Source organism: Pleurodeles waltl, chromosome 11, assembly GCF_031143425.1.
Source record: "Pleurodeles waltl isolate 20211129_DDA chromosome 11, aPleWal1.hap1.20221129, whole genome shotgun sequence".
In the NCBI taxonomy this organism is placed as follows: domain Eukaryota; kingdom Metazoa; phylum Chordata; class Amphibia; order Caudata; family Salamandridae; genus Pleurodeles; species Pleurodeles waltl.
In genome coordinates this window covers 591,709,834-591,725,327 of record NC_090450.1, presented here as the reverse complement: position 1 = coordinate 591,725,327, position 15,494 = coordinate 591,709,834, and the positions used below count along the sequence as shown (strand labels likewise).

General features: G+C 46.3%; 1 protein-coding gene across 2 annotated transcripts in view; it reads right to left on the bottom strand.

The window, feature by feature from the left end:
- The window catches only part of FIGLA (folliculogenesis specific bHLH transcription factor), a 166,956-nt gene that overhangs the window by 99,928 nt on the left and 51,534 nt on the right, over positions 1 to 15,494 (bottom strand). For both annotated transcript variants that reach the window (XM_069215458.1, XM_069215459.1), the window contains exon 2: positions 2,401 to 2,647. In XM_069215458.1, coding sequence (XP_069071559.1) covers positions 2,401 to 2,610 — 210 coding nt within the window. In that variant the 5' untranslated portion in view covers positions 2,611 to 2,647. The remainder of the gene's footprint in view (positions 1 to 2,400; positions 2,648 to 15,494) is intronic.

Below are 15,494 nucleotides of genomic sequence, written 5' to 3'. Positions count from 1 at the left end.
ATGACCATTCTGCTGTTCAGGTTAATCCATATAGCTTTGGTTTCACTTCTTCGCCCCAGCACAGAACGAATATGGACACATACTTTTGTCTAAATAAATAAATAAAAAAATAAAATAAAAAAATGTATCAGAAGATGGTATACTGCAATGTCTAAAATCAATTACAAAGTACTCTGCTTCAGGACAATCTAGAAGGAAATGTTTATTTCTTTAACTAAAGATTGCCCATATACCCAAAAGACTCCAACAGTGGCATGGAGAAACCTGTGCTCTCAGTATGGGTCTCCTGATAAAATATATGAGTCAAGTAGAGGGAATGTAGGCATGCTCCAATTAGTGGCTCTTGGTATTGCACCCCATACATCAATTTCTGTAGTACTCCCAAACTAGCTAATCACTGTAGCCGAGGACTTCAACTGCTGTCATGTGCAGTTTAGATTCACTATGAAGACAGAATAGTCCAGGTGGGACAATTTCACACAGCTAGGCAAATGTATTGAGGAGTACCTTCATCTAATATTCCTATAAATACTTAAACAGTCATATTAGCCTCCTTAAGTCTCAAGCCAGTAGAGCCATTAAAATCTTGCACAGAAACACTCAAATGTATCATTATAGTGAAATAACAAAAACAACAATTTTCCTTATTCTTTTAAAGTTGGGAAACAACCCATATTTCATGAGGCCACTGCCACATTTCATGGGTGTTATTATCATTCCAAAGCAGTACATTATGAATTTAAGGGTGATCATAACATGCAGGTAGTACCATGCATTAAGAAAGAAGTAATAATAAGTCCACTGATATAAATACTTTGACCAACACTACAGCTGAAAACATTTTAAGGAAAATTAAACAATACATTTAAGATTAAGAGAATCCAACAGAAATAAACCCACGGAAAATTGACCATAGTACCACTGACCTCACACAAGGTAGCAAGCCACATTCCAACATAAGTAGTAAGAAGAGCATTATTTAATTCACAGTAATACCCAAAGCCAAGAAGTTGCTGTAAAAGGGCATACATTGGATATCTGTGTTTTAAATAGATTTCCGTATTCTTCCATCACCCTTAACTTGAAGGGATATTATGGTTTGGATTCAAAACCGTATATCGACTGAACTTACAAGGTGAGCTATGCAGCTATATTTCTACCAAAAGCATTGCTCATAGCCTGGGACTTCATGAATGACAGCACACAAGATATAAGTGGCATTTTATATTATCAGTGTCATCATCAAGGACATCACTGAAGCTGCCAACACTCAAGCACCCAAATTTCCCGGGTTCAATCTTCGGCTGTGCCCAAGATGCTCTTTGGGTGCATAACCCAACCACCGGCCGGTCACTTGACTCAGCCACCCTACTACAAGAGTTGACAAATGTCCTGTGAAAAAAAGGAGATTCCTTGTGTAAACTAATTACACTTGTGAACTAAGTACTTACAGCTCTCCTGGGAAGTAGTACTAATTGTTAGAGTCACATTCACAGGCATATTGTGTAGATTCCCACCACCCATTACTTGAGATACTGGTGTTATTTTTCCACCTGTCTTAGGATTCTCCTGAATGCAGAGAGAGAATAAGGATGCTTGCTGGCAGCTGGAACTTTCACATTGAACATAAACCTTAAGGTCACGATGCCAGGCACCCAACACTCAAGTGGATCAATACTTTTGTGATTTTTTGTGTAGTGGTCAAGTCTCCATCAACCCATCTTCTCTTGATGACCATGATGGAGCCTGGCAAAATCCTATACACGTGCACCTACGACTGACTCCTAAAGAGACCACACGTGCCTAACAATCGAAAGGTAATTGCCGTTGAGGAGTTGCAGTAACCCTTTTACCAGTCACTGCTGCTGACTCAAGCTACAGGATTATTGTACATCCTCATAAAAATACACTCATCTGAACTAAATCAGTTTCGGAGGGAGGGCGAAATTTTAACATGCAGCCTGCAAAAGACTATAAAATGCACATTCATACATACAATCATACTTTCAAGAGCAGGATTCTTGGAAATCAGAAATTTGAATGTGCAATGGTTGTGTAGTCTAGATATAGTCCACAAAAGACCATAAGTTCCTTTTAATTAATAAATCAAAATAAAAGAGTAAATAAAACCTTTTGGTTAACACCTATGTTTGCAGATTACAATTAATGCCGTTCAACAATGGCCAATCTCTAAAATTAGTGAAATCCTATATAGAGAATCAACCTCAAGAGGTTTTACACATTCCCTTCTACTGCTGATGAGCTCTCATAACTTAATCTTCCTAAATCATTACATTACAATTTAAAAACATAGTGTACAAAAACATACAGTAAATATGAAAACATTTGAAAAATATAAAGACAGATTGGATAGGTTTTACTTAGTTGTCATGGCCTTACCCTCTCCCTTTCCTTGGCATTTGCTGCCTGCCTTCTCTCCAGTACTTCCTCGAAGTTTTCAGTTGGTAAGTAATATCCAGAAAGATCTTTCTTCATTTTGTTTATTGAGGCCATGAAAGGCAAAGGGCCTAGCTGATCTCGAAGTACATCTTCCAAGAGTTCAGGTGCTGGGGTCAAACACAGAGGTGGAATATCATTCTTCCAGGCCATCCTTATTTCATGATATTAGTTGGTTTACAACTACACGCTAAAGTAAAGAAAAGAGTGTCAAATCATGTAGGCTTTTAACTAGTTTGAAAAAAAGTTCGAATTTTTCGTATTTTTCATTCTACTTGAAACCAATATAAAAGGAAATAGCAGGTCAACAGAGAACGTTCATGACATGGTTTATACTGCCTCCAATACTTTGAAGCATTAAAGCACAGGTGGAAAGCGGAGTAAAAAGTGGGCGTGGACTAAAGTAAACAGCAATCCATGAATCTAAAGGTCTGCAAGCATTTCCGGCATATTGGTATTTTTGTAATAACTGAAAGACCAAAGTAGAGAAGACAAAACGCAAATTGGGCATCTCATACTGATGGTTTTTTATGCCAACTAAACTTTTATCAATACACTTCAAAACATCCAATTTTGCCGCTATCTGAATAATAATTAATAAGAAATTACATGATTTCCGATGGCATCAACCAAGTGAGTAATGAAAGCAAAATACTATTCGAGTGTCATTGAACCAAGAAAGACTCGGAGAGGCACTCACCACCACACCTCACTAACATGATGCAGCTTCATCATCTTTAGCTTAAAGGGTATCCACCTTTAAGCTCATTTCAAGAAATTAGGTGATAGTGCACAGTATTCCTCACACCTAAGCATTGATTGGCAGAGTTAAAATTACATTTTTCATTAACTGGTTATTTTGTTCTACTATGAATCACCTTGCACTCGTATTGCTGAAAAGCCTTCTCTGTGCTAGCACATCACTTTCACAATTGACATTCTTTTCTTATAAATAACATTGCACAAAGAGTAAGTAGTGGGAGTACGGATATTTTTCACTCTTTCTCTGACGAATAAATTAGAAGAACACCGATGGGCACCATGGTTACTTGACATTCATATGACGCTGGTTGGACAACACCCATTGTTTGACTTATGCTCCAAAACTGTGATCAACCAAACCCAGAAAATGAAAAGTATCCACAATCCCACTATTTTTGCAGTTCTCATAAGGATTTTTCAGGTTCATTGGGTTGAGCACTGTACACTAAATAAACGATGGATACCTTTATTCTTTTAGGAGGTGGATCTTAAGGCCTTTCTTAATTCAAATGTTTAAAGTACAGAAAAGGACACTCAAGTCTATATATACTGTTCCACCCCCAAGGAGAATACTCAATTACCATTATTACAGGGCTGCGCGAGAGGTGAGTGAACTTGCCCAGAACCAAGCTGGAACAAGCACTGCCGAAGCCAATAGGTCTGGTCTTGGTGGGCTGGTGCCATGATTATCTCTGTTTTATTGCAAGCATTTGTCATGAAAAGAAAAAGGCCGGCCAGGCCAAGCGTGAAGTGCTATGTGTTTTGTCTCTGCTTCAGACCCTTTGTGAGAAAGTAGACTCTTTCTAGCCTTGTTACCCCCACTTTGGGCCTGTTTGTGAGTGTATGTCAGGGTGTTTTCACTGTCTCACTGGTATCCTGCTTGCCAGGGCCCAGTGCTCATAGTGAAAACCCTATGTTTTCAGTATGTTTGTTATGTGTCACTGGGACCCTGCTAGTCAGGACCCCAGTGCTCATAAGTTTGTGACCTATAGGTATGTGTTCCCTGTGTGATGCCTAACTGTCTCACTGAGGCTCTGCTAACCAGAACCTCAGTGGTTATGCTCTCTCTTTACAAATTGTCACTAACAGGCTAGTGACCAATTTTACCAATTTACATTGGCTTACTGGAACACCCTTATAATTCCCTAGTATATGGTACTGAGGTACCCAGGGTATTGGGGTTCCAGGAGATCCCTATGGGCTGCAGCATTTCTTTTGCCACCCATAGGGAGCTCTGACAATTCTTACACAGGCCTGCCACTGCAGCCTGAGTGAAATAACATCCACGTTATTTCACAGCCATTTTACACTGCACTTAAGTAACTTATAAGTCACCTATATGTCTAACCTTTACCTGGTAAAGGTTGGGTGCTAAGTTACTTAATGTGTGGGCACCCTGGCACTAGCCAAGGTGCCCCCACATTGTTCAGGGCCAATTCCCCGGACTTTGTGAGTGCGGGGACACCATTACACGCGTGCACTACATATAGGTCACTACCTATATGTAGCTTCACAATGGTAACTCCGAATATGACCATGTAACATGTCTATGATCATGGAATTGCCCCCTCTATACCATCCTGGCATAGTTGGCACAATCCCATGATCCCAGTGTTCTGTAGCACAGACCCTGGTACTGCCAAACTGCCTTTCCCGGGGTTTCGCTGCTGCCAACCCCTCAGACAGGCTTCTGCCCTCCTGAGGTCCAGCCAGGCCTGGCCCAGGATGGCAGAACAAAGGACTTCCTCTGAGAGAGGGTGTTACACCCTCTCCCTTTGGAAAATGGTGTGAAGGCAGGGGAGGAGTAGCCTCCCCCAGCCTCTGGAAATGCTTTCATGGGCACACATGGTGCCCATTTCTGCATAAGCCAATCTACACCGGTTCAGGGACCCCTTAGCCCTGCTCTGGCGCGAAACTGGACAAAGGGAAGGGGAGTGACCACTCCCCTGACCTGTACCTCCCCTGGGAGGTGCCCAGAGCTCCTCCAGTGTGCTCCAGACCTCTGCCATCTTGGAAACAGAGGTGCTGCTGGCACACTGGACTGCTCTGAGTGGCCAGTGCCATCAGGTGACGTCAGAGACTCCTTCTGATAGGCTCCTTCAGGTGTTGCTAGCCTATCCTCTCTCCTAGGTAGCCAAACCCTCTTTTCTGGCTATTTAGGGTCTCTGTCTCTTGGGATTCCTTAGATAACGAATGCAAGAGCTCATCCGAGTTCCTCTGCATCTCTCTCTTCACCTTCTGCCAAGGAATCGACTGCTGACCGCGCTGGAAGCCTGCAAAACTGCAACATAGTAGCGAAGACGACTACTGCAACTCTGTAACGCTGATCCTGCCGCCTTCTCGACTGTTTTCCTGGTGGTGCATGCTGTGGGGGTAGTCTGCCTCCTCTCTGCACTAGAAGCTCCAAAGAAATCTCCCGTGGGTCGACGGAATCGTCCCCCTGCAACCGCAGGCACCAAAGAACTGCATCACCGGTACCTTGGGTCTCCTCTCAGCACGACGAGCGAGGTCCCTTGAATCCAGCAACTCTGTCCAAGTGACTCCCACAGTCCAGTGACTCTTCAGTCCAAGTTTGGTGGAGGTAAGTCCTTGCCTCCCCACGCCAGACTGCATTGCTGGGAACCGCGACTTTTGCAGCTACTCCGGCCTCCGTGCACTTCCAGCGGAAATCCTTTGTGCACAGTCCAGCCTGGGTCCACGGCACTCTAACCTGCATTGCACGACCTCCTAAGTTGTTCTCCGGCGACGTGGGACTCCTTTGTGCGACTTCGGGTGAGCACCGTTTCACGCATCCTCGTAGTGCCTGTTTCTGGCACTTCTCCGGGTGCTGCCTGCTGCTGAGAGGGCTCCTTGTCTTGCTCGACGCCCCCTCTGTCCCCTGACGCAATTGGCGACATCCTGGTCCTTCCTGGGCCACCGCAGCATCCAAAAACACTAACCGCACGATTTTCAGCTAGAAGGGCTTGTTGGCGGTCTTTCGGCGGGAAAACACTTCTGCAGGACTCTCCATGGCGTGAGGGATCCGTCCTCCAAAGGGGAAGTCTCTAGCCCTCGTCGTTCCTGCAGAAACCTAAGCTTCTACTGTCCAGTAACAGCTTCTTTGCACCCACAGCTGGCATTTCCTGGGTATCTGCCCATCTCCGACTTGCTTGTGACTTTTGGACTTGGTCCCCTTGTTCCACAGGTACCCTCGACTGGAAATCCATTGTTGTTGCATTGTTGGTTTGTGTCTTTCCTGCAGAATTCCCCTATCACGACTTCTATGTCCTTTGGGGAACTTTAGTGCACTTTGCACTCACTTTTCAGGGTCTTGGGGTGGGCTATTTTTCTAACCCTTACTATTTTCTAATAGTCCCAGCGACCCTCTACAAGGTCACATAGGTTTGGGGTCCATTCGTGGTTCGCATTCCACTTTTGGAGTATATGGTTTGTGTTGCCCCTATCCCTATGTGTCCCCATTGCATCCTATTGTAACTATACATTGTTTGCACTGTTTTCTAATACTATTACTGCATATTTTGGTATTGTGTACATATATCTTGTGTATATTTGCTATCCTCATACTGAGGGTACTCACTGAGATACTTTTGGCATATTGTCATAAAAATAAAGTACCTTTATTTTTAGTATATCTGTGTATTGTGTTTTCTTATGATATTGTGCATATGACACTAGTGGTACTGTAGGAGCTTCACTCGTCTCCTAGTTCAGCCTAAGCTGCTCTGCTAAGCTACCATTATCTATCAGCCTATGCTGCTAGACACCCTATACACTAATAAGGGATAACTGGGCCTGGTGCAAGTACCCCTAGGTACTCACTACAAGCCAGTCCAGCCTCCTACACCCTTGCAGGCCATCTAGCAGCATCCACAATACTAGGACCTCCCCAGCGGGGTGGAAGGAGAGGAGACAGCCACCAAACACCCCTTTTGGCAACCATGCGCAGAGGGCACCGGTAATAGTGGCCCGGATTTCCTGAGGCAGACACTGCTGAGCTGCCACTTTGTTTTCACCTTCCTCTGGAGCAGCAGTAACCGGAAGTAGACGATGGACCCCTGATGCCCCACGCCACTGCAGAAATCACAGCCTCAACCGGAGTCCCCAGCCTTACCCTCTTCTTGCTGGGGGGGTGGGGGGGGGGAAGAGGGGGGGAGGGCTGCTTGTAAGAAGCCCTTGACACCTGGAAGCAGCCCACCAATATTTAAACTTTGCCTCCGCACCACCATAACAGGTCCTCTTGGGCCTCGGTTTGATTACTCCAGACCTGAACATCGGGCCTAGTGGAGGGCCCCCAACTGCAGCAGCTTATCTCCTGGGCCACCAGAGAGCCCAGATGCCGATCGACCCTGGAGGCCTCGCACTAGACCTTCTTGGCACACGAGCAGCCTAGCTGACACCTTTGTTGTTCACAACATAAAGAGACATATTGAGGGCGGACTGTGGGAGCTTGTGTACCCCAATGCTGCAGCAGCCATGATCTACACCCCTGGCTATTTCCTGCCACTGAGGCCCGCCATTGGAACAGTGGTAAATGTCGACCAGGCCCCCAAACCACACTGCGGCTGCCGCTGCCTTGCTTGTGTCACCTGGCCCTTACGTACCACCGAAGGAGGCCCTGGAGGTGAGATATCGGCACTGGCACACAGCCTATGCCAAATGGGTTGCCGGTGCCCATTCTGAGACCCAACCATGTTAACAGCATAACAGACCATTCCGGGCTTCAATACGGACCTTCCTATACGGTCTCATCAGCAGTGGGGCACATCTCCCACCTCTGTTGCTGTAGCCTGGGTGGCCAGAGACGCGCCTGTTGGAGTGTAGTGTTATAGTCAAAATAAACATGAAAATGTTTGCGAATTAATGTATAATGATGCCACATAGAAAATGTATTAATGTGCTTTTACTAAACGTGTGCTGAAATGTGGCCACGGGGAGTGGCCACCAATGTATAAGATGATTAATGAAACTGACTAATAATGAAATATTAATGTACTAATGTATGATTTTGTACTAGTATTAAGAGTATATGTTAAGGTTTTGCTAATTAATCACTAGGCCTTAGTTAGCCTGAGTCGGTTTCATATTAAATGTGTTTTTTTAACTTGCAGTGTGCTGACTTGCTGAAGGACACGAAGCCGTACTTTTCCAGAAGTTAGAGATGTATGTGTAACCGTAGTAAATCTTCTCATGAGAACCCGACTTGCTCAAGGAGACATTCTTGTGGAGCGCAACAGTGTAATTTGCAACAGGTACAAGGTCATTTAGACTACGGAAAACAATGGGACTACTGACTTGAGTAACAAATGTCACTTATTCCTCACCTGACATTCTACCCGTTGGGGACGTCAATTACAGGAGCCAATAAACTACGTGAGAACTGTTATGGGGTGACAATCGTAATGAAACGACAAGTAAGCCATTGGATGGAGATGATGGTGCGCCAAAACTTGTTCAATAGAAAGTTAGGGGACTGTACAACAAGATCGATATAAAATTCTTGGACACAAGGAGAAATCAGCCATTCCGAGCCATTATATGCCATTACAAGCCATTGCGTGCCTTTTGCTATTGCCCAGCCACTTGGTTATTCTGCCCAAAGACTTTGCTGTTTGAACTTTGCAAACCATCCTCACTTACTTTGCCTTGCCCGATTCATACCTTTCCTCCTTATGAGGGAGGTATTACCTTTTGCCCGGTATTACTGAACTTTGCTGTGTTTCCTGGCTGATGGCGAATCAACTGATGTCCTGAGGACAAAGACTGACTCTGTATGCTGACCCATTACGGAGGGTAACTATATGATGATGAAACTGAATTGTCTGTTTGCCTTTTCTTTCTAGGTACCAACTGCTTCTTTTGATAGAGACCATAGACAGACGTTTTTCTAAATAGATGTTGCTAAATTGTTTTGCATGAAGCCCAACATGCTAATGCGGATTCAAGGTTAGTTAAGGGGGTCACTAAACGAACGCAAGCAGACAAATGACTGAATCTCTGCTTTGTTGAATAATGCGCGAATGATAATCTGCTAAAGTTAATCCATGTTGACGTCACTCCCCTTTCCTTTGTCCAGTTTTGCACCAGAGCAGGGCTGAGGGATCCCTGAACCGGTGTAGACTGGCTTATGCAGAGATGGGCACCATCTGTGCCCATCAAAGCATTTCCAGAGGCTGGGGGAGGCTACTCCTCCCCAGCCCTGACACCTTTTTCCAAAGGGAGAGGGTGCAACACCCTCCTCTGAGGAAGTCCTTTGTTCTGGCTTCCTGGGCCAGGCCTGGCTGGACCCCAGGATGGCAGAAACCTGTCTGAGGGGTTGGCAGCAGCAGCAGCTGCAGTGAAACCCCGGGAAAGGCAGTTTAGCAGTACCCGGGTCTGTGCTAGAGACTCGGGGGATCATGGAATTGTCTCCCCAATGCCAGAATGGCATTGGGGTGACAATTCCATGATCTTAGACATGTTACATGGCCATGTTCGGAGTTACCATTGTGACGCTATACATAGGTAGTGACCTATGTATAGTGCACGCATGAAATGGTGTCCCAGCACTCACAAAGTCCAGGGAATTTGCCCTGAACAATGTGGGGGCACCTTGGCTAGTGCCAGGGTGCCCACACACTAAGTAACTTTGCACCCAACCTTCACCAGGTGAAGGTTAGACGTATAGGTGACTTATACGTTACTTAAGTGCAGTGGTAAATGGCTGTGAAATAACGTGGACGTTATTTCACTCAGGCTGCAGTGGCAGGCCTGTGTAAGAATTGTCAGAGCTCCCTATGGGTGGCAAAAGAAATGCTGCAGCCCATAGGGATCTCCTGGAACCCCAATACCCTGGGTACCTCAGTACCATATTCTAGGGAATTATAAGGGTGTTCCAGTATGCCAATGTGAATTGGTGCAATTGGTCACTAGCCTGTTAGTGACAATTTGGAAAGCAAAGAGAGAGCATAACCACTGAGGTTCTGGCTAGCAGAGCCTCAGTGAGACAGTTAGGCATCACACAGGGAACACATACATATAGGCCACAAACTTATGAGCACTGGGGTCCTGGCTAGCAGGATCCCAGTGACACATAACAACCACACTTACAACATAGGGTTTTCACTATGAGCACTGGGTCCTGGCTAGCAGGATCCCAGTGAGACAGTGAAAACACCCTGACATATACTCACAAACAGGCCAAAAGTGGGGGTGACAAGGCTAGAAAGAGGCTACTTTCTCACACAGCTCCTTTCACCCAACTCTTTTGCCCGCCTGCATTGCTCAGCACCTACATCCATCTATAAGCTAAAGCTGAGCTAACCTCTAGGCCTGGGGGGCCTACAAGCCCTCAGATCTGGCATCTCGGCTGCCTCTCTCACACAGGCAAACACCTATGACGGGGACATCTCCCGCCAAGGCCCCGCACTTCACCCCACCACATCTTGTCCCTAAGCACTTGCCCAAAGCTCATTCCCATACTCGATGGGCGCTCATTGGAACTACTTCGAGCTCCTTACCCCCTCTGACACTGGGTATGGGTGAGACTGGCACAAGGACCTGACAACCCAGCTGCACCCTTCTTGGTCTTTCCTGCCTCCGCTAACCCCTGAACTAAGCTACGCTGTTGTAGTACAGTGGCCCTTTGACTCCCTTGTGGGGTTCTACTCCTTGCGCATTCATCTGCCGCAACTTTGGAAACCACCATTACCATTTGAGAGCTGGGCGTCTCCACCGGCCCGAGCCCTTCTAGGCACTGCAGCTGCCAGGCTGTTCCCTCACATATCCTGCGACTCCAAGGATGAAATATTGGGAGTATCTTCAGCTTACACTTTGTTTTCTTCGGTAAATAACCAATACAGACTCATATGGCCCCACTGACTGTGCAGTGGACTCTTTTGCGCCTCCGGGCAGACCCTGACCAGCCCTGAACCTGATTCTTCTACTCTGCACACACTGTCCCAGGGTTTGATACTGCTTGTGACACTGCACACTCTCTGACTTGGGCAAAGTAGGCCCCTGGGTTAGTCATCACCACTTGTCATGCTACGCGGTAAGCCAAAGGAAAAAGTGTCAGGGACACTCAAAGACAATACTGTCACCTCACTCTGGTATAAAGCATCGCAAGCGACCATGGAACACTCCGACTCTCAACATTCCGGTGCACCCGGGGACTAGGCGCCAGTACCCATCTCCTAGGCCTATACGGACCACTATCTCCAAAAACTCCGATCCAAAATCGGCTCCCTTAAAACAGATTTAAACTCCTGCATCCAGGACATTAGATGAGACAGCAATGAGCTGGAAGGACATGTTGACGATGTAGAACACAAAGTTGTGGCACAATCAGATCAAGAAGTACTATGGTGAAAGGTCATGGCCCTGGAGGAACTACAGGTCGAACTTTAGATGAAACAGGAAGGCCGTGAAAACAGAAACAGGACAAACGACATTCAAATCAGGGTGATAGAGAGGGGTATGGAGGGCACTAATATAATAGCCTTCACTGCTGAGTTGCTCCATGCGATACGTGGAGATCCAGATGCTTCCCCTCCCACGCTGGACAGAGCTTATACAGAAGCATCCCCATCAATGTGTCCGGATTGTACCCCAGACATTCCAACAAGAGTACACATTTCACTGAAAAAGAAGCCATCCTGAGGGCCTCATGGAGCAAGGCTGATTTGATCATCTGGGGCCACACTGTTCAATTCTTCCAGGGCGTGCTGCCAGCTACCCTGCACCGCCACAGGGACTTCAAGCCCAGTACTGACAAACTCTGCACTCAACTTCCCATATCAATAGCGTCATCCTTTTGCCATCATCTTCACATGGGAAGACAAGCGCCAATTCAGTCGGTCCTTGATGGAAGCCAACCCGTTCTCCTTGCAAAGCACTGCACCCCATTAGGCCACAGTGAAATCCCAACATTTTGGTAAACGTCTTAAAGCAGCTGCCTATCGCAAGACCAAACAAGACATAATTCAGCACCTTCACGGAATGAAGAGCAGCCCCTCTTCCACGCCTTCAACCACCGGTTCTTCATGTTTCACCTACCTCCTATTTGACACTCAGACTCTATTTACAGACCACCGTTTTCTCCAACGCAGTGTAAACCTGATCCCATGTGATGGAGAATGTTCGTGCAACACTGGGTGTCTTCCAGGGGGAGGCTGACAGCCGTCGATCCCTTTCAACAAGCGGTTCACGAGTAGCAGGTGATCCGGAGCACCAGTCCGATCGATTGGCACCTTTGAACAAATGCTGACGGTGGCGACTCTAGGCCGTCAGGGTCCTGGGTGTTGGCGGACCTAACACTGCTACTGAATAACAATCCCTCGATTCAACTTAGGGGAGTGACTTTTCCTCCAGTATGGCTGATGTTTCCTGGAGCCAGTCATTCCAGGACTTGAAGAGCTGATGGGCCGTGGAGGACGGGGGGTGTTAGAGCTTGCTGTGCATTGAGCCATTGGGCACCTTTGTGGAGTGGGTGACTTGGGAACAGGCTGAGTCCCTGCACACCTGGAGACTCCCACGGTCCTTGGGGCGTGACCGGGCTGCAGCTGCCCTCGTTTCATGGCTCTGTGGGGCAACACGCTTGGAGCGGCCTGGCTTATGCCTAGTGAGAAGAGGTGCGATGACAGGGCAGCGGATGTGAGTGGCAGCAATGCTGCAGAAGGGGTGTGGCAGCCCGCAAACGTGACCCCACATGCTCCTACTAGAACAGTGATAACTGCACCTGGGGCCCGGAACCCTACACACACACTCAATTAACTCTAGTGGAGGGCCTGCAGACGCTATGCGCGGCTGGAATCGCAGGGCCGACTTTTCAACAGGTGCAGTTGAATGCCATTAATGACTCTCACACGGGGCAGTGACTGGATTGGTGGCGGACGGTAATAAGTCCTTTTGCGTGGTGCACCCATGGAGCCTCGTGGGCGGCTGGGACCTGGTGGTTCGTGGTAATCCTCTCCTGGGCTTCAATCAGTGTACAGGTAGACACGTGCACCTGGGTATCATCAGTGTAATCCACTAAAGGCCCTACAACTAAACATACCCAGAGTGCAGCTGAGCCCGTCGTACCCCGGTGATCAGCATGCTGCTTGTAGCCTGGACCACAGGCGCCCTGCTTCCTGGTCGCAGTGGCAAGTGGCACTATGGGGGAAGAAGACTTGGTTGAGCTTTGCTGAGCTGCCCTTGCTCTGACGGGAGGACAGATGCTTCGCAGTGTCAGTGGTGTAGCTAACATCTCTATGGCAGGTTTTTGTCCTGTGCAGTGTTGGGCATGGGGCACTCCGCTCGTTCAGAGCTCAGCACTGTTGTGAAATCATCTGAGCTGGGGAGGTGTGGCAATAATGCAACCTGTACTGTGACACACCCCTATTAACAGTGTCCCACATGGCCCTCTACAGAAATAGGGCCATTAGTATAAAAATGAGCAAAACTGACAGAACCCAGCAGAAGCTCCAATTTGGTAGTCCGAAATCAAAGGCTCAGAAGGGCGAAGCTGCTACATCTGGAGATTCAGGTTCAGGGTTGGCACAGACCTGAAACTGTAGAAGCCTAATTATTCAGCACCCATTCAGGATACAAACGACCGTTAGCCAGCTCTTCTAGATAAACATAATGAATTTATTAGGGATAGAATAGAAAGACATGTACATGGAGGATGCTCTGTACTAGTGTACACTCGAGCAGCCTAATACAAGGAAGTAATACATGATCTTTTATAGTATTAAACCACAAACATAATTCAACGTCTTATTGGTTCTTTGGCTTTGACGTATGATTGACGCATGACTACTTCTCCATTATGGCTGAGGTCGTTTTTCCTATCATACCATACATAGTAACAAAAAGCATAGAAAAGGATTTTACACAAGGTGGCCTACGTGCCTAATATCACATGGTCCATCTTGTGACAGAACTTGAGAACATCACGTACTCAGACTGGTACTTTCCAGAAGGGAGATTGCTTCAGCTAGCATGCAATGACGAGGATCTTTCATGATGTCTGTTCAGAGGGCAAGCCTTGCAACATAATGCGTTCCTAGCAGTAGCGAATTACATTTGTAGGCCTCTTTACTTAATGATAGGCCTGTGCAGAGATTGTCATTGTGTATCACAGGGGCCACTAGGCATAGCATACCTAGGAACTGTAAAATGCGATTCCACATTCCGCCCTCTGATACTCAATGACAAATCTAAGGGTCATGGTGTATTGCTCTCATTTATACCTCTTGCTTGTCCCTGTTGTCATCCTTATATCTTTTTCTTTGATAATGTGTGTGTTTCTGGTGACAGTTTCTTTTTTTTTTTTTTTTTTTTTTCCAAGAGTAGGGCCAGGAAGGATGGACAAACTGGTATGAGCACACATATCGTTATCAGTGCCACGATTCCTATCGCTAGTACCTCTACCAACCAGGTACCCCAACCCCTGAACCATGCTGCTACTCGATCCAGCATTCCTCTGACGTCTGTCCCATCTGCCACTTTCCCAGCTCCTTCTTCTTCCTTTTTTTTTAAAATCCTCTATTTCCTTTCTTATATTCCCCACGTTGGTGTCCTCTTCCTGCGCACCCCGCCAAGTGTTCTATTTTCCCCCTTCTGTAATTCTGTTCTATGTGCCATTTTTGGTAGCACGAATGCTAAGTAGCAGGTACCTTGCCAACCTGCTGGCAATTTAAAAAAATGCAGATGTCCCACATATAATAAATATTCCTTTGGGAGGTGTCAGGCCTATGGACAAGCCTGTTGTGTCATTTCTTTTGTAGTCCAGGCTCAATGTTGTATTGCAAATACTATGTCCCACATCAATTCCGTGTTTGCTAGTGTCTGCGTTACCTCTTGAGCATTTGAAACACCATTGTGCCTTTATTTCTGTATCTATGGCCAGGCATGGTATTCGTTGTTCTGAGCCATGATCCCTTTCAGTGTAACCCTTCCCTCTTTCTGTTGTAAATGCATTCAATACATTCTCTTCTTCTTTCTTTGGATTCTAATCTCCTACACTTCTTTCTTCTCCTTCTATCTTCTTCCTTCAATTTATTTGACACTCTTTCTACCAATTTTCCTTGCATATCACCTACATAAGGTTCATCTTCCAAACCATACTCATCCCTTTTTCTCCTCATTTCTCCTTTCTTTATATTTTCTCTTCTTCTCTCCTTTTTTTTCTTTTCCCTGTACTCATTCCTTTTAAACCAGTTCTATTGGTATGTAACCTTTGATACCTCCTTGTTCCTGTAGGAGTGACACACGAGTAGTCTATTCCTTCTGTATATTTTCGGTGCGACGTT